Source organism: Pocillopora verrucosa, chromosome 14 (genome assembly GCF_036669915.1).
Source record: "Pocillopora verrucosa isolate sample1 chromosome 14, ASM3666991v2, whole genome shotgun sequence".
In the NCBI taxonomy this organism is placed as follows: Eukaryota; Metazoa; Cnidaria; class Anthozoa; order Scleractinia; family Pocilloporidae; genus Pocillopora; species Pocillopora verrucosa.
In genome coordinates, this window is record NC_089325.1 from 4,642,723 (window position 1) to 4,667,718 (window position 24,996).

The following is a 24,996-nucleotide window of genomic DNA, read 5'->3' on the forward strand; positions in this document are numbered from 1 at the left end:
TACTTTTGAGCAAAATTTTCTAAGATTTACTCCTTACAGAATGAATATTAGATAACTGATAACTTTGATTCGCCTGTGAAGTTCTCTATTATCTTTTTTATGAGGAGGGGGGGAGGGGGGAGGGGCTTCTAAACTGGGACACCCTTCGCCTCAACAAAAGTCTACAAAACTTTCCCTTCTGTAAGGTCAACACCACTCACACTTTCACATGCTGTCTCATCTTTATCAAAAGGATGCTGTTTCGCTTTTTTCTTGTCACTGAGAGATTAAAATGATATACTTGGATGCATTAAAAGGAAAACTCTTGAAACAGGCCTAAAATTTTTGAACTGTTGTTTTGAAAATGTATTGTAAATAAACTTACTTATTAAGAACTCTTTGTTATGCTTGATGGAACAGATATTATCAAAGAACTCTACAAGCGCATGGACCCAACTGTGACACAACCTGACACAGGAGATATCAAAGGAGATATACAACTCTCTCTCAAGTACAATCACAAACAACAGCTTTTACTGGTTAAAGTCATTCGAGGTAGAGACCTTGTTCCTAGAGATCTGAATGGAAAATCAGACCCATACGCTGTGTTAGATCTTGTCCCGGATGTGTAAGTCTGTTATTTTGTTACAATATTTGGCAAGTGATGTAGTCTACAGATGATAAATACAGTACTTTCTTTTCATTTTTGCATTATGTCAAAAAGGCCTGGTCTTACACCTCATCAAAATTTACAGAGTTCTCATACACACTAGAGGTTAAACACTCTTCAAACAAATTTATTCAAAATTCAGAATAGATACACATGTAGCTATTTCTACTTCTACTTGCATGACTGTCATACCTCGGTCTAATATCTTCTGCATAATTTTTTTAATAAGAAATGGGGAAGGACAGAAAAAGACTGGCTACAAGTCCAAGACACTCAACCCTGTATTCAATGAAATATTTTCATTCCAATTGGATCATTCACACATAGCAGACACAAAGCTAAGAGTGGCTGTGTGGGACCATGATTTTTTTGGTGAAGACGACTTTAATGTGAAGGTGTAGTGGACTTATCTGTAATCAGTCTTAACACTGGAACTCATACCGATTGGTTTATGCTTCAACTTGCAGTATGTTATTACTTTTATTATAAATAAAACTTACAATTAAAACTCTGATTGGGCAAGAGCATACCGTCAATATACAATTATGGCGTGTGAAGTTAACATGATAACCCAATATCTGTAGCAGATATTGGGATATCATGTTGAGTTTAAAGTCTGTTTAGTTTCCAAGCCTTTAGTGGTTGAAGTGTTCTCAAACTTTTGCAAAATCAGAGACAAGTGTGTTATTTTGCAGATTTTGTTAAAAAGAGAATAAAAAAACAATTACTGAAGTCAGTTTGGGCATGAAATAATGAATTATCAAGCCTCAGGTGTGTGTTATCTGCCAAAGCCAGAGGCCAAGGCAAATAGCACAGACCTTAACATTGGTATCATCCTCAACCCCATGCAATAATTGCTTGATATGCGTGTCTAATTAATGTCAAAGTTTTGAATGATCGAATATTAACTTGATGTGTCTTGATCTTGTAGAGAAGCATGAGAAACTTAGTGGCCCTGTGGTTTGTTCTCTGTATTTCACAGAGAGGTCTGGGTTTGAGCCCTTTCTGGTAGAATTAATGGTGTTGTGTTCCTGGGGAAGACTAGGTCTTTAAGTGCTAACCTAGGTTTAAATTCTAATGCAGATTTCTTGATTCCTCGGTTCAAAAGCCTCTTTTAGTTAATCCTCTGTATTCTCTTTAGAGCATGCAATCATCAAATTGTAGACAAAAAAAATTATACTGAATTTTACTTCAAAGCTTTCATATCTTAAAGCAGATTTCACACTAACCCTGGGTTTAATCTTAACCCAGCTTTGAACAACCTGGCCCAGGATTATGAACATTTACCAGTAAAATGAACTGCCTGGGAAATGCAACAAATTACTGTAAGGAGGATTGGGGTTTAACTTGCTATTAACCCTTTTTAAAGGGAAAGGCAATTGATCCATTTTTTTAAAGAAGGAAATCAATATCGACTGTTTTTAAACCTCGCCCAAGTTTCTTGGTTGAGGAAAAGAAAGATCACTATTTTGCAATAAGTTTTCTATCAATTGTTAGAAAACTAGACATTGAGAACAGTTTTGGGAAGGAATTTTCTCTATGTGTTATTTTGAAGTGGATAAATGTGTTAACATGCATTTTAAAGTTTGTTTGTGCATGTAAGTGATATTTTTGTGGAGGATCTCTCTTAGTGTTGACATCCAATTCAACCCTATCTTTTCTGTATCCCTTCCCTAGCATCTTGATAATGCAACAATATACATGTAAGCACTGAAGTTTTATTAGAGATTTTTAAATTCTAGGACCAGTTTGGCTACAAGCACTAGATCTGAATTCAAGTTTTATGTTAAATACAAATGGAATATATCCCTCATGAAGCTCTATTGTGCATATTTTGAGCAACTTAATTTGCAAAGCTTTTGTCAGCAGACACACTCAAACTCTTTCTCTGCTGTAAAACTATGAGACTGCCGACTTGTTGGTATCTTGTTAGGCTACCATTTTTGTAAAAACTCACTCTAAGGGATAATGTTGAGGGTCCTTGTACTTTTCCCACTAATTTGAAAATAAGAGAGATTTGTTCTTACCCACTGTTTTGTGGTTGGAAAGTTTAAGACTTTGAAAATATCTCATTTTTGAATCTTAAGGTCTATATTTAGAATACACTTGTTGATGAAACAAAAAAATGATGATAACAGAATAAGCAGTGGTAATAGGACTGAGTGGAGAGTGAAGTTACAGACCTAAGTGGACAACGTGAAGCTTTATTACCTATTCATCATAAAAAATTACTTACAATTTCTGAGAAAAGACAAATAGCCAAGTTAAGAAAGAAAGGAAAATTTTGATTTAAACTACACTGTGGATGTGATCGGCTTATTGAGCTGTCCAATAACAAGCTATCCAATAACAACTTGGCAAGTGAATTAGTGGATAAAAGGAGTTTTTGAAAGCAATCACAATCAAGGAATTGTAATTTTTACGATTAGGTTTATAGGCTCATTTTCATCAACCTTTATTTGCAGACTGATTTCAGCATCAAAGGAGAATTAGAAATCAGTCTTGAATATGAAGAACCTGAAACTCTGATAGTAACCATCCACAAAGCATTCAACATCAAGGCTGGAAACACATTGAGGAACGCGTCTGATGCCCTCGTCAAGTGTGCAATTTCTGGAACTAGTTTTCAATATGAAACCAAGGTGTGTGTATGATCTTCAAAAAGCTAACTGGATAATGTCCCAGCCATTGGGAATTTTTTTTAATGATTTGTGTTGTATCTACTCCTCAACTCTCTGTTTACAGTGTCCTCAGTTAGAACTGAGCCACTAAATCGCTTAACCCTTTAACTTGCAAGATCTGACTGTTGATTCTCCCCTCTACAGGTAGCTACTACACATTTCCTTGTAAATTAGTAATGAGAATTTGGCATTAGATTGGAATAATAACTTTAACCTGATAAGTTTGAGTACTCTCATTACCTGTTTGCTGGACAATGTACGGATATTATAGAGAGAATTTGCATGTTAATCACTTCTGAGAGTTAAAGGGTCAAATTGATATGTTTAATTTGTTATACTGTATATACTTTTGAACATGCTCCTGAGCCTCCTCTTCTTCAAGCTTCCTTCTCCAATGGGCACTACTCCTTCTCTGAAAAGATTTTTAGGCTTTGATCTGTTTCAATGTCATACTTATTCAATTAATTCACTCAACATTTTTAAATAATATTTTTATGTGATCTGCAGAGGTAAAAATTCACATACAACAGAGTAACTATTGTCAGATAACTCTCTAAAGGTATTTATTAATACAAATCAACTACTCGTTCATTACTAGTGACAGGTGCTTAGCATTGACAATTATTACCAGCCTATCAAAATAGAATGAGAAAGCAAAAGGAGCCATTAATAAGGATTCCAAAATGCTACCCTACTTTTAGCTGAAAAACTCCTGGGTGGGGGGAGGGGGGTGGGAATATGGCAAAACATAGGCTGCAAAAAGGCAATTGACTAGGTCGTGTCTTATATTAGATTAACATCTGACTGATTGAGAGGGTGCCACAAATTTTAGAGATCAATCACAAATGGCAGTGAAGCATGGACAATGCAAATCCCAATTACTTTCAAAACTCAACTGAAAAATTGCTCCAACAAAACAATCCTTAGCTATCATCTTATCAACATGACTATTCTAAGAGACTCAAGAATGAGAGCTAGCCCATCATCTGTTGTTTGAGTCGCCAAGGTCAGTAACAATTCCATGATCTTGACAAGGTAAGTTGTTAGGATCTGTGTATTATTTGACATCTTAAGGTGGGCACAGAATCTGCAAAAATTCACTAAAATTCAGGACTACAAGACTAATTGGCGACACATGATGTCAAAGCTTAACCCTTTGGAGGTGATAAACATCTGAGTTCTCCCTATAATATCATATCCAGCAAATAGGTAATGAGAATACTCAAACTTATCAGGTAGAAGTGGTTATCTTGATCTGACACCAAGTTCTCATAACTAATTTACAAGGAAATCTGTAGCAGCCAGAGGGGAGAATTAACTATCAGATCTTGAGAATTAAGGGTTAAAAGAAACATCTCAGTGGTTAGTATCTTATTGGCTCTTCTTTTAAAAACTAAGTTGGTGCAAAGTTCAAAAAACTTACTTGCATTTTGGCCCTTTAGGGTGACAAAAGTTAATCCCAGTTTAGAATTTTGCATCTTGGTTTATGCCTTTCAGAATCCAGGTTTTCAGGGGGATATGGCTGGTATCTTTTTTTCACTGAAGTAGTGTTTGTTGACACTAGCCAACAATTTCTTGACTTCAATAAAAGAATAATAAGTAAAAAAGAAAAAAAATTGGTTCACCTACTCCTCAATAGCTCTTACAGCTAATATTCTAACTGCATGCAACTGTGCTGACTGAAGACCTGTGATGAATGCTTTGATGAAGCTGAACATGAGAAATGTTAACAAGCTAAGAGCTCAAAGATAAACTGCTTGTAGCACCACAATAAGGAGTAAGATGACTTGCCACCCATGACGCTTGACCATTGATGAAAGGCAATACTATGAGGTAACAGGAAGAAAACACTTCAATTAAAATTTTTCTTCCAAATCAACTTCATCTTTCCATTACAAGGTAAATTTCATATTTTTGCTTCAGCTTTACTTATTGAAGGACCCCAAACATCTATCTTAGCCTGTCATTTTCTGCAGCAGGAAATTTTTGGTGGCCTCTCAAAACTCATGAAAGACTGGAGAATTTCAAGAATCAAAAAAGAAAAAGAACCACTCAAGCTACACTTAAGACTAGGGCATTGTAGTATGCCATAACTGTTCTTTAGCTAGTCAGTTAATAGTAAGTCAGTTCCTTAGAACAGTCAGACGCATCTCATGACAACAAATTCTCCAGCATATTTTTGGTAATCATATTTTCTTAGGTGAAGAGCCTCTGCTTGTACGCTCTCAAGCTATGCAAAGACTAAGGCATTTATACTAAGTAATGACTGTCTTTTAGCAAGTCAGTCAATTGGAAATCAGTAAGGATGATCAGACACATTGCATAACAACAGTCATATTCTCCAGCCTTATGGTTACCATGTTTTCTTAGGTATGGAGCCTCTGCCTGTGTGCACTCAAGCCATGCTAAAACTTGGGCATTATAATAGGCCATCACTGTCTTTCAGCCACAACCATCATTTGAGGCAAGAAGACCACACACGCTTGACTCAGTTTGACTTCACCACACTTACCAATTAACATCTCCTTGGCTTTTTCTTTCATTTGATTCCTGTAAATGTTTGTTGAGTGCTTTTGTCAATGTGACTGCACTTTCATTTTACTAAGTCAACAGCAACGCCTACAAAATATCAGTTGAAGACTATGCAAAGGTTTGTTACAATTCCTTGAAACCACTTCACGATATAATAACCTGGACACGTTTATAAAATTGTTACAAGCACATCTTGTGTGTGTGTTTCACATCCAATCTACATGCTTGAAACACACCAATGGGTGTATTGAAATCAAACGCAATCTTGTGTAATGCACTGGTAAATTACGCACAATCAGCTAATTGTAACATAATAAGTCAGCCCCATAAGAAAACGGTGTGCGCACTAAGACTGAAGGTGTGAATTGAATGTTGAAGCTGTTCCATTCACTTACCAAGAGAACATCTTGAACTGCAATGCGAACAGAAAATGAAAAGGTGTCATCATCCTCATCTTCAGCAAATTGATTTGGATTGGATGTCCACACTTGCCTTGAAGGAGGCAAATAACAGCAAAAAAAGGTTATTGTTTGATCAATCTGACAACTATCTAGAAGCCACCTGTTGTTGGGTATGTAAGTGCAAAATAGACTAGAGATAATAGGCTGGATACAAAAACGAAAAACAAAACCCACCTGCTCTTCTGTGATTTGCATGTACAACACCAGGAAATAAATGAGTTCATCTAAAAACTTCTTGACAGTTTTCTTGCTTTTTGGTGTTTCTGTAAGTCCACAGAGAAACTCAAAAACACTGAAAACAAGATTCTCAAATCCCAACACTTCTCCTGAGATACAAGAAAAGAAAAAGTAGTGATGGCAAGAAGAGGTAATGTTGCACAAACTGATTTTTTCAGCAAAATTTTTGTTGTTCAATTAATGTGGTGCCATTTGCTTTGTGTAGTTCTTAACCAATGTCATTAATGCCTTAATGGGGATAAAGTGAATGACATTTTGTTTTTTAATGAATACAAGATGGAAAGTAGCTTGAATTAAAACTGAATAAGAGTGCTCAGTTATGTACAAGTACAATGAATGAACCAGAGCTGATATGTTGAGTTTATTGGTGATTTACAAAAAGAAAGGAAAAGGGAATTTGGAATCTTTAATATACTTCCTGGAATTTTCATCTTTGGGATTGAAGCATGTCATTTTCTGAGCAGGAAAAGTAAATAAAAAAAGCCATGCTTCTATAATTGATTTCTTGAATGCCAATGATTGCACAAAAAATGATGACTTTCTGGATGGAATGAGAAATTCATATGCTTTTGATGAGGAATGTAAATTTTGAAAAAAAAAACATATTAACTTCTTGGCTTGTAAGGAGAAGGTTTATCCGTTGTACCAAGTATGCATATATAGCATAAGATAATGATATGATATTAACAATAAATTTCAATTCATACATGCATTGCAGGCCTACATTCTTGCTCTCATTCCCAGCCAAAGGTAGTGCGGATTGGGTAATTACAAAAGGAAGCCAGCATACCATGAAACAAGGAATAAGGAAGCAATCCATACAATAAACACAGAAAAAGGTTTGCTATATAAAATCAGACCAATCAAAAACCAACCTTTAGCACTTCCATCTTCAGGCCACATTCAAGTGTGGAACTATCAGACGTTGCCAGAACTTCAACAAATGCTTGGGTGAATTGTGGAAGAAGCGGAAAGAGGACATCCTTGACAATACCCTGTAATGAGAACTTGTTAAAAATATTGTCCAATTTCTAATTAAAAATGAATAACAAACAAAATTGCAATACTACTGCTTGCATGCAAAACTTCTAAATCTACAATTTAAACTTTCCCAACTCTCATATTACAGTCTCCTTCTTCACAGTGCACATTTCCTTGGACATAAGGGGCAGTTGACCTTTTCACTCCCAGCTGTGACCAAAGATGAATTTCTCCTTATAATATCCATACAATATCCAACAGAAAGGTGATGAGAAGTGAAAAAAAAAAATGTGGGATAAAAAAGCCAAATTCTTGAACTAAAGTTATAAGAAAACAATGTATAGAAAACAATGTATAGCAAACATTGGGGAAAATGGATGTTAAAATCCTGTGAGTAAAAGTGTTAACCATCATTTGAACAAGTCGGAAGGATTACACCATTTTAAAAGCTTCCATTTTCCAGTAGCTGTTCCTCCACCCCTAATAAGCTTTTAAAAGTGAAGTACAGTTTTTCATACCTGTTAAAACTCTCATGGTCCCATGAACCAAATTGCCATCCCCACTTGTCAATGCTTGCATCAGATTCCCAAACAAATGCGGCCAAGCTTCTGGCCAATCCCAGTATGCTATGGCTGAGATTGGATATGCCTGAAAATATATAGTGGAAATATGTATAAATCTACAAGTGTTGAGGAAGACTTACAGATGTACAAATATAATTAGAAGACTGTGAATCTACTATCACTTTTTTCTTATGGAGCAAGAGATCTTTTAAACTTTCAAAAGTACATTGAGAGTTAGGTCTTTGCAAATTTACATTTGTAAGCCTCAATGTCATTTTCTCTCTTGAACTTACTCACTCAATGTAACTTATAACGTAACTGGTAACTCATGGCATAATCCAGTAAAAACAGTCACACACAAGTAACTGCTTCTAGAACTTGAGTTTTCCTCAAGGCCATGAGGATGTACCTTTCACACTTAGTTGATCATGAGACATACCAAGAATAACCTCTCAAAATAGATTACCCTTTGAACATGAAAACAACTTACCACACTTGACCTGACTTTACTGATTGATGCCTGTAGATCTCTTAGTAAAAGACAACGAATCTCTTCCTTGGCCTGAAATACAATGAAAAGAGAAGACATCTGTAACCTTTGATAATTAGCAATGTATGAGAGGTAATAATGTCGCTAAAATAACATTGACTATGTCTGTACACCTTAGGAATAAAGGGAGTAAGTTTCTAAAAAAACTGGTGCTGCATCGGTGGGAGAGTACAACAGGCTAATTCAGCATTATCAGCTGAGTTGATAACTTAAATTAGCCACAGTAAAGAGTTTAAAGGCTGATGTTTTTTTTGAGCATTCACCCTTCTGAATCACTCTGACAAAGGCCTAACACTTGAAACATCAGCTTCTAAATTCTTTACAGTGGCCAATTTATGTTATCTGTTGATAATACTAAATTACCCTGCTGTTGTAACCTTCAAAGGTTACTAGTGTAGCAGAGAAGACAATCTGAATGCACAATTTAAATCGCATTTTAATCAAATGAAGTACATTATCAAAATTACAAATGAAAATAAGGAGATTAGTGTGAAATCACAGATGAAGAGGGCAAACTAAAGATTGAAGATAGCGTAGTTATGATTGATGGTAACATTGCAACTGAATTTGTGTGGTTCAAACTAAAAGAAAAAGCAGCAGAAACTAAACTAAGAAAATATCCCTCAGAAATGTAACACTAGCTTAATTAACTATGAAACGATTATAGAGTAAACTGAAAGCAAGAAATTAATCAATATACGTATCAAAAGAAAAGGAAATATCCTAAATGAGAAATAAAGAAAAACTTACTTTGGTCTAGCTCCTAATGATTGTAGATAAATCACCGATAGCGGATTGTACGTGAATAGCAGACAAAATTGGTGGCATCGACAGCAACTTATAGCAATGAAATATACAATATAATATCTGGTACATGTACTTAAATAAAACTGATTGAAATAAAAACTTATTAAGTAATAATCATTAACCAACAAAGAATATTAGACCAGAAAAACATAACAGAAAAGTACACAAGTTACGCGTTTCGAAACTAACAGCTATACACCTCATGGTTGCCTCCTCTACACTGAACATGTGGAGAGGACTATTATACTATTTCCTTAGTATAGAACTGCCTGTTGTATACCATAATTAAAATACTGGATACTCCATGCAGAGAACTTGATAAGTAACATGCGGCTTATACTATTTTGCGAAACGAAACGAAACGAAACGAAACGAAACGAAATCGGGTCAGATGAAATAAAACAAAAGGAATAATGCAGATATATTTTCTAATAAGGTAAAGATAACTTTCACAAGGATTTTGGAGTAATCGTTCATTAACAAGAAGGATTTTTATTCATTTCGCAAAATAGTAATTTTAGGAGAGTTACTATTTTGCGAAATGGACTATTTTCACCCTGCGGTGACAACGTGACCTCTTTCGTGTCGCGAAAATACATTTAAACATTACAAATTAGTATATCAACGAAGATTTTGGCCTCCTCTTATTTCTTAAACCGTATTAAAATATATTTCGCAAATTAGTAATTTTAGGAGAGTTACTATTTTGCGAAATGGACTATTTTCACCCTGCGGTGACAACGTGACCTCTTTCATGTCGCAAAAGTACATTTAAACAGTACAAATTAGTATATCAACGAAGATTTTGGTCTCCTCTTATTTCTTAAACCGTATTAAAATATATTTCGCAAAATAATAATTTTAGGAGAGTTACTATTTTGCGAAATGGACTATTTTCACCCTGCGGTGACAACGTGACCTCTTTCACGTCACGAAAATACATTTACACATTACAAATTAGTATATCACCGAACATTTTGGCCTCCTCTCATTTCTTAAACCGTATTAAAATATATTTCGCAAAATAGTAATTTTAGGAGAGTTGCTATTTTGCGAAATGGACTATTTTCACCCCTGCGGTGACAACGTGACCTCTTTCATGTCACAAAAATACATTTAAACATTACAAATTAGTATATCACCGAACATTTTGGCCTCCTCTTATTTCTTAAACCGTTTCAAAATTTATTTCGCAAAATAGTAATTTTAGGAGAGTTACTATTTTGCGAAATGGACTATTTTTTCCCCCTCAATAACTTTCTTTTCGGGTCACAAAAATACGCTTAAACATTTCATTATAGTATATTCTCGAAGGGTTCGGTCACCTCCTCTTTCTCTATCCAGATATAATTAATTTCTCAAAGTAGTAATGTCAGAAAAATTACTGTTTTGCGGAATAGCTAGGCTATTTTCACTCAGCGGTAACGATGTTGTTATTCTCGTGTCATCCAAAGCCGCCTGAGAAAACTGACTCCTGACAGATTGGGTTTACAGGTCTCACCTTTCCTTGTACGTAAGTGTTTTAATTAGCTGTGGTATGTACTTCTTTACTTCATTTAAATCATTTATGGTCCATTTTGCAAAACAGTAATTCTTCCAAAATTACTGCCTCGCGAAATAAACTTAGAAGACTTTCATATAGGTGAAGATAGCTTAGACCTTTTGAGATTTGATAGTGCTTTAAATTGAAACTTACCGAAAACCTATTGTATGACACGAGAATAACAACATCGTTACCGCTGAGTGAAAATAGCCTAGCTATTACGCAAAACAGTAATTTTTCTGACATTACTACTTTGAGAAATTAATTATATCTGGATAGAGAAAGAGGAGGTGACCGAACCCTTCGAGAATATACTATACTGAAATGTTTAAGCGTATTTTTGTGACCCGAAAAGAAAGTTATTGAGGGGTAAAAATAGTCCATTTCGCAAAATAGTAACTCTCCTAAAATTACTATTTTGCGAAATAAATTTTGAAACGGTTTAAGAAATAAGAGGAGGCCAAGATGTTCGGTGATATACTAATTTGTAATGTTTAAATGTATTTTTGTGACATGAAAGAGGTCACGTTGTCACCGCAGGGGTGAAAATAGTCCATTTCGCAAAATAGTAACTCTCCTAGAATTGCTATTTTGCGAAATATATTTTAATACGGTTTAAGAAATGAGAGGAGGCCAAAATGTTCGGTGATATACTAATTTGTAATGTTTAAATGTATTTTCATGACGTGAAAGAGGTCACGTTGTCACCGCAGGGTGAAAATAGTCCATTTCGCAAAATAGTAACTCTCCTAAAATTACTATTTTGCGAAATATATTTTAATACGGTTTAAGAAATAAGAGGAGGCCAAAATGTTCGGTGATATACTAATTTGTTATGTTTAAATGTATTTTTGTGACATGAAAGAGGTCACGTTGTCACCGCAGGGGTGAAAATAGTCCATTTCGCAAAATAGTAACTCTCCTAAAATTACTATTTTGCGAAATATATTTTAATACGGTTTAAGAAATAACAGGAGGCCAAAATGTTCGATGATATACTAATTTGTAATGTTTAAATGTATTTTTGTGACATGAAAAAAGGTCACGTTGTCACCGCAGGGGTGAAAATAGTCCATTTTGCAAAATAGTAACTCTCCTAAAATTACTATTTTGCGAAATACATTTTAATACGGTTTAAGAAATAAGAGGAGGCCAAAATGTTCGTTGATATACTAATTTGTAATGTTTAGATGTATTCTCGTGACATGAAAGAGGTCACGTTGTCACCGCAGGGGTGAAAATGGTCCATTTCGCAAAATAGTAAAATCCTTCTTGTTAATGAACGATTACTCCAAAATCTTTGTGAAAGTTATCTTTACCTTATTAGAAAATACATCTGCATTATTTCTTTTGTTTTATTTCATCTGACCCGATTTCGAAATAGTATAAGCCCGTTGTCACCGCAGGGTGAAAATAGTCCATTTCGCAAAATAGTAACTCTCCTAAAATTACTATTTTGCGAAATACATTTTAATACGGTTTAAGAAATAAGAGGAGGCCAAAATCTTCGTTGATATACTAATTTCTAATGTTTAAATGTATTTTTATGACATAAAAGAGGTTACGTTAGTCACCGCTGGGTAAAAATTGTCCATTTCGCAAAATAGTAACTCTCCTAAAATTACTATTTTGCGAAATACATTTTAATACGGTTTAAGAAATAAGAGGAGGCCAAAATGTTCGGTGATATACTAATTTGTAATGTTTAAATGTATTTTTGTGACATGGAAGAGGTCACGTTGTCACCGCAAGGTGAAAAAATTCCATTTCGCAAAATAGTAACGCTCCTAAAATTACTATTTTGCGAAATGAATAAAAATCCTTCTTGTTAATGAACGATTACTCCAAAATCCTTGTGAAAGTTTTCTTTACCTTGTTGGAAAATATATCTGCATTATTCCTTTAGTTTTGTTCTATCTCACCTGATTTCGTTTCGTTTCGTTTCGCAAAATAGTATAAGCCGTAACATGCTACACATTCTGTGCTGGAATGTGCATTGTGTCGATTTGTTTATATTGCTTACTTATGCAATTGTACAGCTTTCCTGTACTTGTTGTGTAGTGAGGAATTTGGCTATTAAAACCTCAAGTTTTCATGGTAAACACTGTTGCCATTCTACCCAAACACTTATTTCTGAGAAATCGCTTTAAAACGCCCAATCTTTCACAAGCCTTCCCTCCAAGAATCAACCTCTCCAATACATTACCCCCTTTAACCTTTTCACCATCAAGATCTTAATACTAATTCTCTTTACTATCTGCCATACAATTCATATGACATAAGTTCTGAGAATTTGGTATTAAATCAACTTATAATGCCCTAATTGATATTTTTAAGAAAAACTCTATCTTATAGGAGAAACCTCTCCCTTTAGGGGATTTAAAGGGTTAAAAAAAATGAAAATAGCGGTATACCTGTATATGGAATTTGAAAAAGAAAACTTATTAAATTGCTCCACAGAGATGATTTACATTTACCACTTTAAGACTTGAAATATGCTCAAAATGTACTTACAGCATCTGTAGTCTCAGGAGGTCTAAATTTCTCAGCACTGCTATTCCAGTGGGCTCCAACATACTGCTTTAGAATGACTGAGGCAAGCTGAAAACGATTTATGTTCAAAGAAAATATCAAATTTTTTACTCTATGTTACACTAAATAAACAAAAGACTATTCTTCAATCAGACTTAATATTCATGTGAGTTTTATAGAAACAGTTACAAGAAATAGTAATAACATCAAATTAGTGAAAATTCATCTTTTAGTAAACTTACCAATCAGATTATTTCAACCATTCTACCAAGGATTCTAATTGGCTTATGGTAGCATGCTTTAAGAGAGTATAAAATATTTCTCCTTACTCAAGAAGTGGGGAGTGAAAAGAGTTCTCTATCGTTACATCTATAAGATGAGCCTTCTGGTTTTTAAGCTGACTTAACTGTAACCCACAAACTACTTTAATTAAATTGAAACATCTCTCTGCTGTTACTTATTATTATTTTGAAAAATGCTTTCCTGACTTGTCTGATAGCCAGAGCTCCCTCTCTGTCAACTGTGAGTTCTGCTAAAAGGACACCAAATTCTAAAAATTATGAAGAAAAGTTAAAACTTTGATTAACAAGTGTTTCTCATCTGGCAAACTATGATGAGTTGTAAAAAAATTTTAAGGTCAGCAGGGTGGGGATGCTGCACATGTAAAATAATGTAAGAGAACAGATAAGAAAGACTGAAATTTCTTGATCAGTGGGGAGAGGTTTTGAAGAACATCTGATATGGGAAGAGGCGAGGAAAAGATTATATGGTAGTTTTCACAGGAACATGTTGATCATTACACTATCTGTAGATCTGTTGAGTCTGGTCATAAAAACTAAAAAAGAACAACTAATTAACCATGGAGAAGTCCAAATTTCACCACTAGATTAGGAAGCTTTTCCTAAACAGGGGGTATTACTGAAACCTCAAAATTTTGGCTGATTTTTTCAACAATGTTATATGAATCTTTGATGATACATAAATCCAGGTTTTTCTTAAGGGAAAATGTTTCACAGGTAAGGTGAAAAAGTTTCTAAACTTAAGCCATTAGTGTGAGAAATCCTCGTGTAAAGATCTGAGTTTTTGCCAAAAATAACTTGTTGCTGTGCTGGGCAATGATTGCAATGAATTCATATGATGACAATACTCAAATTACAGGGCATATTCTCCATGTTAATTTTCTCTAACAGGCTTTACAACACTTTGCCTGCCACTTTGGCCAAACTGCATTGAACAGTTTATATTTTTGCAAAGGAAGTTTAGCAAGTGCCCAGAATTTTTGGAAACAAGGCCAGATCACAACACCTGGAGCTATCTTCCTTCATCTTTGCAGGAAGTGCTTGGGTTCTCTAACATCCCCAGCTAACCAGTACCAAGAAGATTCAGGATAAGGAGATAAGGAGCCTACAATTTATCATCCTTAAAGCAAGAATAATAGAACATCTATACATTTGCAGATGTCATAGCAAACGCAACACATTCTTCTCAGTTATTTTAAGACCCAGAGCATCGGTCCCATCTGGGCCTGAACCCTAGCCCTCCCACACAGCAGTTTAATGCTCTACAACCTGAACTAACTTGGAGAATATGTGAGAAGCATTAGGCATAGTGCTAGCACCAGCAGTATCAAAAGTACCACACGTAGGGATAAGTAAAGGATAACTTTTGAGGTTTACCATTGAACATTGTAAAGCATTGATGATTCTGCCCAACTACAGAGAGCAATAATATTGAAAACAGTAATCCAAGGTCCCTGAAAAGAAAGCTACCATACCCCCGAAGGTGCCACTGGAAGAGGATGGAAGGACATGGACGACATTTGAAGCCACTCAGAATTTCTATTTTTGAACAAAAAATGCAACTCATTTGCATACATATTGCGTACCATGCAATGACTACAACATGAGGAAAAATTTCCGCACAGCCCCATACTTAATTATGCATGTACATCTTACTGGTGATACACTGAATAATAAAGCCCCATATATGGATGTATAATGATGTATGGGGCTGTGCGGAAATTTTGCCCAGCTTTCTTGTAATATTTTTCATCTCTGACTTGCATGAAGAGAAATACATATGAGAGCGGAAGTTTGATCAGAATACGTAGCTGATCATTTCCTAATCCTAGTCACTAAACCAGCTGAGCACAGAGTATCTGGCTAGCAATCAAGTGAACATTTCGTGAAATGTACATCTAGCAGCACGTTCTTTATTTTTAGCTCATTCATGTGCTTGCACAATCAATGAGTATCGTGAGGGGCCAAGATGTGGACACTTTTTGTAGTCACTTTTTGTAGTCACTTTTTGTAGACATTTTTTGTAGACCTGTTTTGTAGACGGAAGTGAATCGGACCGGAAGTGATTTGTGATGTTCCTCACCACCCCTCCCCCGTTCGTCTTAATTAAAGTCCGAATAAACTTCGAACTCGCTCCAATCAGCAAGTGCAAAGAATAAAATAAATCACAATAAATGTTTGTATGGTCTAATAATAAATAAATTAACAATAAGTCGCAATTTTGCAACGTCTTATGAGAAGCCGAAATGTTCGCAACTAGGGGTACCCTAAACAGTTTTTTTGGCACACGCATTCGCTATCACGTGGACGAGACGGACCATCGAGGTAGCCATATTGGATAGTTGCTAAGGTTATAATTTTGCGTTGATTTGCATTGGAAAGTCGTGGTAAGTGCGTAAACCATTGCTTTATTATTGTGCAAAGGAGATAAGGAAACACGCGAAAAAAAACCTCACCAAATGTGACATTGTTGTCGCTGACACTACTGGAGCGATAACTGTAACTCTGTGGGAAAGTCAAATCGCCGAAGTTGAACAGCACAGCTGTTATCACTTCAAAGAACTTAAGTTGAATTGGTACGAAAAAAAATATCTCGGCTCTTCCAAAAAAACAACGATTAAAAAGTGCGAAAACATCGACATTCCAGGTGGGATTACCAGTGAAACTGAAAACATAAAACCAAATGAAAAGGCAAAGAAGAAAATCACCGGTACTATAATGGCGGTAGAGATTAAGAAGACATACATTTGCATAAATTGCAAGTACAAAATTCCGGATGCTCCTGAATTAAATATTATAAAATGCCCCAACTGTAACTTGAAGATCAAGAAATGTGAACTGGTATCTAGTACTACGGCAAACATCGTGATAAAAGACGAAAGTGGAGAAAATATGGGAAGATTCTTTTGTACACATGCTGTTCTAAGTGAGTTACTTCAAACAATCGCTGGTGCCCCCGGTTACAACATAGACAAAAACATTGACCACTTATCTGCAAATATAATGGAAGAAACCGTTCTAAATGTCAGCAACTTATGTTTTCAAGTTATTATGGATGAAAAAATTGTAAAATCAATTGAACTTGGTGGTGCTGACTGACATTCACACAAACAAGAGAACTTATGGTTAAAAGTTCATTTGCTACATTCTTTGCACAAAAAGGAGAAGTTAACGAAAGCGTTTGCAATTTATGTGCTGTTTACATTGTTTAATATTCTTAAAGGAAAGAAATGCATTGAACTTGATAATGCTCAATTACCAGAGAACCTGCACAGGTAGTTTTCCTATTGTTATTGTTACTGTTACTGTTGTTTGTTTTTTTTTTTTTATATAATATTTTTAATGGAAAAAAATGCATTGAACTTCATAATGCTTAATTACCACAGAACCTGCCCAGGTAGTTTTCCAATTGTTATTGTTACTGTTGTTTTTTTAATTATTAAAGCTATTGTTTAATGTTAAGATTTCATTGTTGGAAAGGTGGTAACTTTTTCACTACCATATATATAAAACTAAGCATGATGACAACTCTTAATCACAGAAAACAAATAATCAAATATTTTACTTTCTTTCTTAGTATCCTTCAGAACTTGATTTTATTCTAAATTTTAATAAAAATATCTACTGCCCTCATTCCATTCCTAACAGTGTTATTGTTACTTTGCTTTGATTGCGTAATTTTTAATGTAGATTAATTAACTACTTGCTTGTAAATAGTCAGCATGAGAAGCACTGTTTAAAAAAATGCATCATACTCCTGTATCTGAGATTATAACACTGCTCAGTTTCAATTACCATAATTTTGCTGTTCATGTTTTTATCTCATTTTGAAATAAACTTATTTTGTGTTAACTTCAATTATTTATGTGAATGTGGCAATTATATCAAGACACTGTCCATTTTTTATGACGCATGGGGATCCTCCTGGGGTTTAGGGGAGATGCATGTAAAAAAATGGGGCTTCACAGGAGGGGACATAGGCCAAGAAATTAGCCTCTGAATTGGAGGTCACCCCAAATAATTCCCATGACCAGCAATAACAGATACAATAAAAATTATCCATTACATGAATGAGCTGGCTCTCAGAGCCCTTTGATTATCTTTTTGAGAGCACAGTGTTCCCAGTGAATTTAAAGCAACTTACAAATCCTACCTTCTGTGACCTCGAAAACCTTGAGCTGTTCTTCTGCCATCTGTCCTAGCTACTGACAGGATAGCTGTCAGGCTATCAGGAGGGCCTGTTTTAATGATCGATTCCTGTCGTCCATTGCGGCAGCCATCTTGGAAATTCGCACCAAAGAAGACAATTGCATATGTGATTATTTTAGCAGGAAGATTTTCAAGAGAGTTTTGACTGCTGACTAGCAGGTCTTAATGTCAACTGAAAAGTGATGGACAACTTTTGGATTGGCCATATCAGTTCACAAGAGTTCAGATGCAACTTAGTCACAAATTTAATCTCGGAAAAGCCTCTGGTGGTGGAGAAGATAAGCTGAAAAATTTAAGTTTACCGAATGGTATCTCGCTGAAACTTTGACTTGGCATGATGACCCTGACGACCCTACAGGCATGATCGGCCAGAGAGTGTAATTTTGAATAACCAGGTGGATGTAATGTGATCGAGGTGCTGACCTAATACTTCTACAGCAGAGTGGATATCATTGTGTGCTTCTGGCAGTGAGAGTGAAAACTGGAATGTGGACCACCAATTTACACTTAATTGTCAAAATTGACTGAACAACAGGAAGACAGAATTTAACTAATCATCATGATCAATGGCTTGTTGGGTTAAAGTTGACCCCTTAGCCTGTAATCTATCCATCATCTGTTGTTGAGTGGACTCATATAGGGAGTGTTTTTCCACATCTCTGTTCTAATACCCAGAGTTGTTTCTTAATGACGCCCTGCCTTGTCACTCAGTGAGATCTCAGTTCTACTCCAAAAGGATCAACAAAAGACTCAGTGTTCAATAGCAACTGAACATTTACTTTTGCCTTTCTACTTAGTAGCAATGATGATGCCATATTATTTTCTTCTCTCTGTTGTCATTTTTTAATGAATACTTCTGACCTGATCAAAATGCAGCAAAACAAAACTATGAACAAATGAGAATGTGCAAAGTTTCTCATTTCTTTTATGAAAAAATCAATTTGTTTAAAGGCCTCTGTTCAGAGGAAAATTTGTACATCATGGGAGAAATCACTCTCTTTGACATCATGCATCTTGAGGAGCTGTGGAGTTCATATTTTTTCCCTTTCCTTTTGAACATCCTCAATTCAGTTTATAACCTTGCATTAGAAGACAAACAAATATTGAGAATAGCTAGGAGTTCAATTTCATAGTTTTCTAGAATAACAATGAGTGAGGTCAACTTCAAGTGCACCACAGTGCTGTGAGAAACACCCTACTCTCATATTGTCTTGAAAGCAAGCTTAAAATCATGTAGATTACAATGTTTAACTTTCAGTACATCACACAAGTGATACACCTTAGTCTGGTATATAGTTGACAATAAAGTTAGACTCTTAGTTAACATAATTCTGATGTGTTGTTCCCTGAAAGGTCCAACTTTGTGAGTTTACAATGTTCATCTTTTGGTGCATAATTCAGTTGTGATACATACACACTGGTCTGATGTATTGTGGTGACCAAGGTCCAACTCTGTGAGTTTTCAATGTTCATCTTTTCTGGCAGCACACAGGTGTGATACACCTTGGTCTGATACATTGTTGTAACCAAGGTCCAACTTTGTGAGTTTACAATGTTCATCTTTTAGTGCAGCACACAGGTCAGGTACACCTTTGTCTGATATTCCGTTCCCTTTCAGGTTTAACTTTTTGAGTTTACAATGTCCATCTTCAAGTGCAGCACACAGCTCTGATATACCTTTGTCTGATATTTTGTTGTAAGCAAGGTCCAACTTTGTGAGTTCAAAATTTTTTTCTTTTAATGCCACACACAGGTATGATACACCTACATCTGATATACTGTTGCAACTAAGGTCCAACTTTGCGAGTTTGCAATGCTTATCTTTTGGTGCAGTACACAGGTGTGATACACCTTGGTCTGATATTCTGTTCCCCTTAAGGTCCAACTTTTCAAGTTTACAATGCTCATCATTTAGTGCAGCACACAGGTCTGGTAAACCTTCGTCTGATACGTTGTTGTAACCAAGGTCCAACTTTGTGAGGTGGCAATGTTCATCTTTTAGTGCAGCACACAGGTATGATACACCTTTGTCTGATATTCTGTTCCCTCTAAGGTTTAACTTTGTGAGTTTACAATGTTCACCTTTAAGTGCAGCACACAGGTAAGGTACACCTTTGTCCGTTATACAATTTGAACCAAGGAGCAACACAATGTTTCCATAAAGATGCTTTATCAAGTAAACAATTGCTGCACAGTCAGGACCTGTGATGTTACATTGCCACAAATCAATTTTGTTGTCAAATGTTTCACTACTCTGTATTTCAAAAGCAGCCTGCTTTGCTGTGGCTTCATCATTGTACTCATGCAAACATTTCATCATGAGGAAAACCATCTGCCATGATTTTAATGTTTGTTTAGGATCTTTTATGGATTCACAAAGCATGTTTACAAAAATTTTACCAGCTGAATTTTTCTTGAAACCAAGTACACCTGCTACAAACTGAAGCACCAGGTGCCATTTTGGGTCTAAGGCATTTCTTCTGACAAAACTCTCAAGGTCACCAGGGTTCATTTTAGCAATTTCCCTCGCAGCAAGAAATTCTTGAAATTTTAAGTGAAGAAAGCAGTATTGGGACTTAAATTTGGAGCTTGAAACTTCTCTGTTTGGCATGTGGTTAAACAAACCACAATTCTCTATTCCCTGCACTTCATGTGAATCAAAAACCAGTTGCCCTTGTTCTATGCCTTTTTTCGCCAATGCTCCTGCCTTATTCAAAGTTACCTCTACGGTAGCTGGGAAGTCAACATTTTTCTGAAGAAAGTCCTCTGTTAATGGTTTACCTCTAAATTCTAAATGATGTTTGAAGATAAACAATTTCAGAGCTCCTCTGTAAACTTCTGTTGAAGCTGATGGCAAAGCCATGCGAGTTTGATCCTGTTCTTGGAGTTTGAGCCATTCCTCCAACAGAAAACAAATAATGCACATGTTCAATGGAATGTGGCATAGTGATTTCAACTCCAAATTGCTGCTGATGTGATTCCATATTTTACCTGCTTTATCTTTGTCATGTGCAAAACGTTTCTGCACATACTCACAGATCTTCTTGGGTGTAAAACCCATTATCTCCACCTTCCTGTCAATGTGCAATTCAGTGAGGTGTGCGATGCTCTGCACTGCATTGGGTCTACTGGTTGTTAAAATTGTGGCTCCAAGAAGCAGCTTTCCTTTCACTAGCTTAACATAAAGAGCAGACAGAGGCATTTTGTTTGTTGCATCATTTCCATACAGTTCCTCATCATCCTGACAGTGGGAATGGTACTTGAATTCATCTAAGCCATCAAACACAATGATAACTTTTTCAGGGTTGTCTAAAATGTACTGGAATAGCTCATTATCGCCGCCGTCTGGGTGTAAACGACATAACAATTCTTTGAGAGTTATCTTCAGTGGTGTCTCATCGTTGAACCATTTAAATAGGATCAAATAAAGTAGGTGAAAGTCATGCAATAAAACATCCTTGCCCCAGTCACGCAATATTTTCATACACAGCAGGGACTTTCCAATCCCTGGGCGACCAACCACAAGAATTTTACAAGGATTTTGTGTATCTTCATTGGGGAGAAATAGCTCTTTAACTGTGTTGAAAGCCACTGATCCATGTTGAGGCTTCATATAGACACCAAATATTTTGTGTCTGTCGGACAAGTCAGGAAATTCATGTTCTGCCCTACCCGTGTAAATAACAAGGTCGACAAAATTGTCGTCTACCTTAAGTTTACCATCGGATTCAGCGATCAAAGGCTCTATGGTTTCAGTTTCCTTCAGAATATGCTCCCTCATGCGGGAAATCGCCCAACTCAGAGTGAGTGAAAGGGTTTTCTTGTTCCAAAAGTGTTTTTGACAGAATTCAGAGTCCAAGGTGAACTCTTTACTGCGTGACCTTTGTACCAAAAGATAGCACATCTCTCCAAAAACCAACAGTGCAAGCATAGCATTTACCACCAAAATTTCTGTGGCATTCCACGTCTCATCTGATGCGAAGGAATTGTCACAGTTGATGATCATGACCGAGGAATAATCTTTGGTTGTATTCGAATTCGTCGAATTTACAATTGGCTTTAAGGTCGGGGCAACACAAGAGAATTCTGCTGGAAATTCAGCGGGATAAAACACACACTTTTGTAGAGCAGCACACAAAATTCCCCACGAACATCGTAAAAGGAGATGAGTGAAGTAACAATAAAACACTCGGTGAGATGCCCTCCTCGGCCGGCGGCGAGGGTTTTCCGGATCTGCTTTCAAGGCAGTTTCAAGCTCATCGACCCTGGATTTCACACAGCAGCAGGAGTAAGTGATACACACAACCACCAGAGGAACGAAGCAAAGCAAGACAAATCCATAGAGAGGAAGAGGAGCGTACTGTTCGTCATATCTCACCAAACAATAATCACGAAGGTGGGTGACAGACTGGCAGCTAAATCTAAGTCGTTCGTTCCTTCTTAGGGTTGCGGTGACTGCTAAGTGTGAGACCAAAGCTAGAAGGTGAAAAACTGCAACAATGTACCCAACGCGGCTGAAGTATTTTGACAGAAGATACTCTTTAGCACACTCCATTGTATGCGAGTGTTACTCGTTCAAACTGCGAAATTTCTATCGGAAATTTACTCTGAAGAATTCACGTGACTAAGAGTGTCCAAGGCGCGCTCATCCCAGACTCCCTCGGAATTATTCGAAGAGGCTCGATCGGACAGGCCTTGTAGCTCACTCTCATTCATGCTGAAAGCATGTAGCGTTGCAGTTGTGTCTTTGGTTGTGGTTATATTGTGGTTAAGCAGATGTTGACGGAAGTTGTCGACCATGGACAGAAGTTGTATTGTGGACCGTGAACGGAAGTAGTCTCGCATGCCACCCCTCCCCACTTAGTGAAAGTCAAAAAATTGCGATGAAGCTCAGAAACTCAGGTGGAAAGAAATATAATGTTTGTATGGTTCGATGCAGATAATAACCTCAAATAAAATTCCCGAACTTCTTAAAATGCAACTTGAATCGAGAGGCCGAAACGTTCACACCTAGGGGACCCGTAGCGCGTTCATTTCGTCACGCGCCGTGACCACATAGAGGAGCATCAGAGGCAATCATGTTGGTAAGCCTGGCATTTGCGTTCGTTTTCAGTTGGTATAAAGTAATCACTGCTCTATCATTACTGGGATACCTGTGGTAGCCCAGTCATAAAATGCCTTTGTTTTTTTGTCGTCTTTTTACTGGGATACCTGTGGTAGCCCAGTCATAAAATGCCTTTGTTTTTTTGTCGTCTTTTTTTTTTTACTGGGATACCTGTGGTAGCCCAGTCATAAAATGCCTCTGTTTTTTTGTCGTCTTTTTACTGGGATACCTGTGGTAGCCCAGTCATAAAATGCCTTTGTTTTTTTGTCGTCTTTTTTTTTTTTTTTTTTTTTGTTTTTTTCCTCCGCCACAAAATGGAAAAATTGCGCAATAGTACCCAGAGGTCATTGGGCCCTCAACACCATGACAACTAACTGTGATCCAATGAGGTGTTTACATGCTGATCACGCGTGCTCTCTTGATGATGATTGACGTTGTCATGCACGGACAGGGCCGGGTCACATGACGAACACGAGATTTTTGCCCATAAAACTATCTTGTCAGTCGTTTTGTATTTCAACGTAATTAGATTACGATCATCTGGAGCATTATGGGGCAGACGCTCAAAATACTTATAGACGCATACACAAGTCGTATTGTTCGCAGCCAATCCACACAAAAAGATGTTATTGAGCGGTAATTTTGGATCGGACAGAATCGTGAACGCTTGAAAGCCATGAAAGCATTGAATGCCCTGTATGTCTTGTATGCCAAGTATGCCAATGTCTTAGTTGAAAACGTAAACTCGTTGTAAAAAGCAAAATCTGAAATCTGAAATCTGAAACCAAACTGCATATACTCTATGCAATCTACTGAACAACACTACTACCGTGAGACTGAAGAACGAGATTCAAATGGATGCAAACTGCTAGTGAAGAAAGACGCCATGTTGGATTCACTTGATGCCAGGGAACGTAGCTACGATAACAGTGCGAATGGTATTAATTTCACGATAAAAAAAAAATACGATAACAGTGCGAATGGTATTAATTTCACGATCAAAAAGGTGAATCTTATGTTTGTTTTCATTGTAGTTGTATGGATATTCTTTTTTAATAAATACATGATCCAAAATCCCGTGTTTTTTGTGTATAATGTTATTATGTCAAGTATTGTTTACGCAATTGTCTTGTCACAGGCGACCCAAGGTCACGTTTCGAGAAAGAGCCAACGATTAATTCACGAACGCGTCACGCGTTGTGTGACTCAGAGTAAGTTATTCTAGGAACCGTTGAAAATTTGAACACGTTATAAGGAATAGTATAGGGAACGAAATATGGTCGATTTAAAACGATAAATATTTCGAAATATGGATATTTTTCTCGAAAAATCAATAAAACTTACTCATTCCCTGTGTATCCGTTGTAGTTTTGGCGATTGTTGCCGTTTTAAGCTTGCTTTACCATCACCATTATTCACGTCATCTACTTTTATTACATTGGTAAAATCTGTATTGACATCACATCAACCAACTCGCGCGCAAAGTAAGAAGACTATGTTGAAGGCTTGAAATTATATTACGATCGATTTTCATCAAGAAATGGGCCAGGAATTTTCCACAATAGTGCAAATAATCGTGAAGGCTGATCGCGGAAAAGCGATTGCGTGACGCTCGGTATGCTGTAAGATGACATGTTATTATATACCAGACGTGAAAACTCTTCAGATTCTCAGTCTGCATTTTTTACCCACTCTGCAGTCTATATTTTGTATCCGGTCTGCAGTCTGCTGTCTACATTTTGTACTAACAGGTATCCGTGGCACAAATACAGTTTATTTTTGGTTACATTTATTCGCACAACACACATAATCTACCACAAAATACCTGTGTGTGAGGTAATTCGACAT

General features: G+C 36.4%; 4 protein-coding genes across 4 annotated transcripts; 2 read left to right on the top strand and 2 right to left on the bottom strand.

Moving 5' to 3' along the window:
- The first annotated feature begins 132 nt into the window (after positions 1–132).
- Positions 133–4,954, top strand: LOC136277997 (double C2-like domain-containing protein beta). The gene is made up of 5 exons (XM_066161054.1): positions 133–180; positions 400–607; positions 879–1,044; positions 3,115–3,291; positions 4,828–4,954. Exons 2-5 carry the CDS (start codon positions 426–428, stop codon positions 4,876–4,878), a joined length of 576 nt encoding a protein of 191 aa, XP_066017151.1. The 5' UTR covers positions 133–180; positions 400–425; the 3' UTR covers positions 4,879–4,954.
- Positions 4,955–7,422: 2,468 nt separating this feature from the next.
- On the bottom strand, positions 7,423–15,360 carry LOC136277998 (importin-9-like). The gene is made up of 6 exons (XM_066161055.1): positions 15,213–15,360; positions 14,025–14,086; positions 13,519–13,605; positions 8,595–8,666; positions 8,060–8,189; positions 7,423–7,555 (listed from the first exon to the last, which is right to left on the bottom strand). Exons 1-6 carry the CDS (start codon positions 15,220–15,222, stop codon positions 7,497–7,499), a joined length of 420 nt encoding a protein of 139 aa, XP_066017152.1. The 5' UTR covers positions 15,223–15,360; the 3' UTR covers positions 7,423–7,496.
- A 721-nt stretch (positions 15,361–16,081) lies between these two features.
- Positions 16,082–17,419, top strand: LOC131798424 (uncharacterized). The gene is made up of 2 exons (XM_066161265.1): positions 16,082–16,097; positions 16,228–17,419. The coding sequence occupies exons 1-2, from the start codon at positions 16,082–16,084 to the stop codon at positions 16,932–16,934; spliced, it is 723 nt and encodes a 240-aa protein (XP_066017362.1). The 3' UTR covers positions 16,935–17,419.
- A 1,432-nt stretch (positions 17,420–18,851) lies between these two features.
- On the bottom strand, positions 18,852–22,630 carry LOC136277993 (NACHT, LRR and PYD domains-containing protein 3-like). Its single transcript, XM_066161039.1, has one exon. The coding sequence runs from the start codon at positions 22,597–22,599 to the stop codon at positions 19,507–19,509; it is 3,093 nt and encodes a 1,030-aa protein (XP_066017136.1). The 5' UTR covers positions 22,600–22,630; the 3' UTR covers positions 18,852–19,506.
- Positions 22,631–24,996: the final 2,366 nt, after the last annotated feature.

Coding starts and splice junctions, on each gene's coding strand:
- LOC136277997 (XM_066161054.1), top strand. CDS start 426: ATGGACCCAACTGTGACACAACCTGACACAGGAGATATCAAAGGAGAT. Junction 608..878: donor TTAGATCTTGTCCCGGATGT/GTAAGTCTGTTA, acceptor TTTTTTAATAAG/AAATGGGGAAGGACAGAAAA. Junction 1,045..3,114: donor AAGACGACTTTAATGTGAAG/GTGTAGTGGACT, acceptor CTTTATTTGCAG/ACTGATTTCAGCATCAAAGG.
- LOC136277993 (XM_066161039.1), bottom strand. CDS start 22,599: ATGGAGTGTGCTAAAGAGTATCTTCTGTCAAAATACTTCAGCCGCGTT.
- LOC136277998 (XM_066161055.1), bottom strand. Junction 13,606..14,024: donor GAGCTCTGGCTATCAGACAA/GTCAGGAAAGCA, acceptor AATCGTTTTCAG/CTTGCCTCAGTCATTCTAAA. Junction 7,556..8,059: donor GACCATGAGAGTTTTAACAG/GTATGAAAAACT, acceptor TTCTCATTACAG/GGTATTGTCAAGGATGTCCT.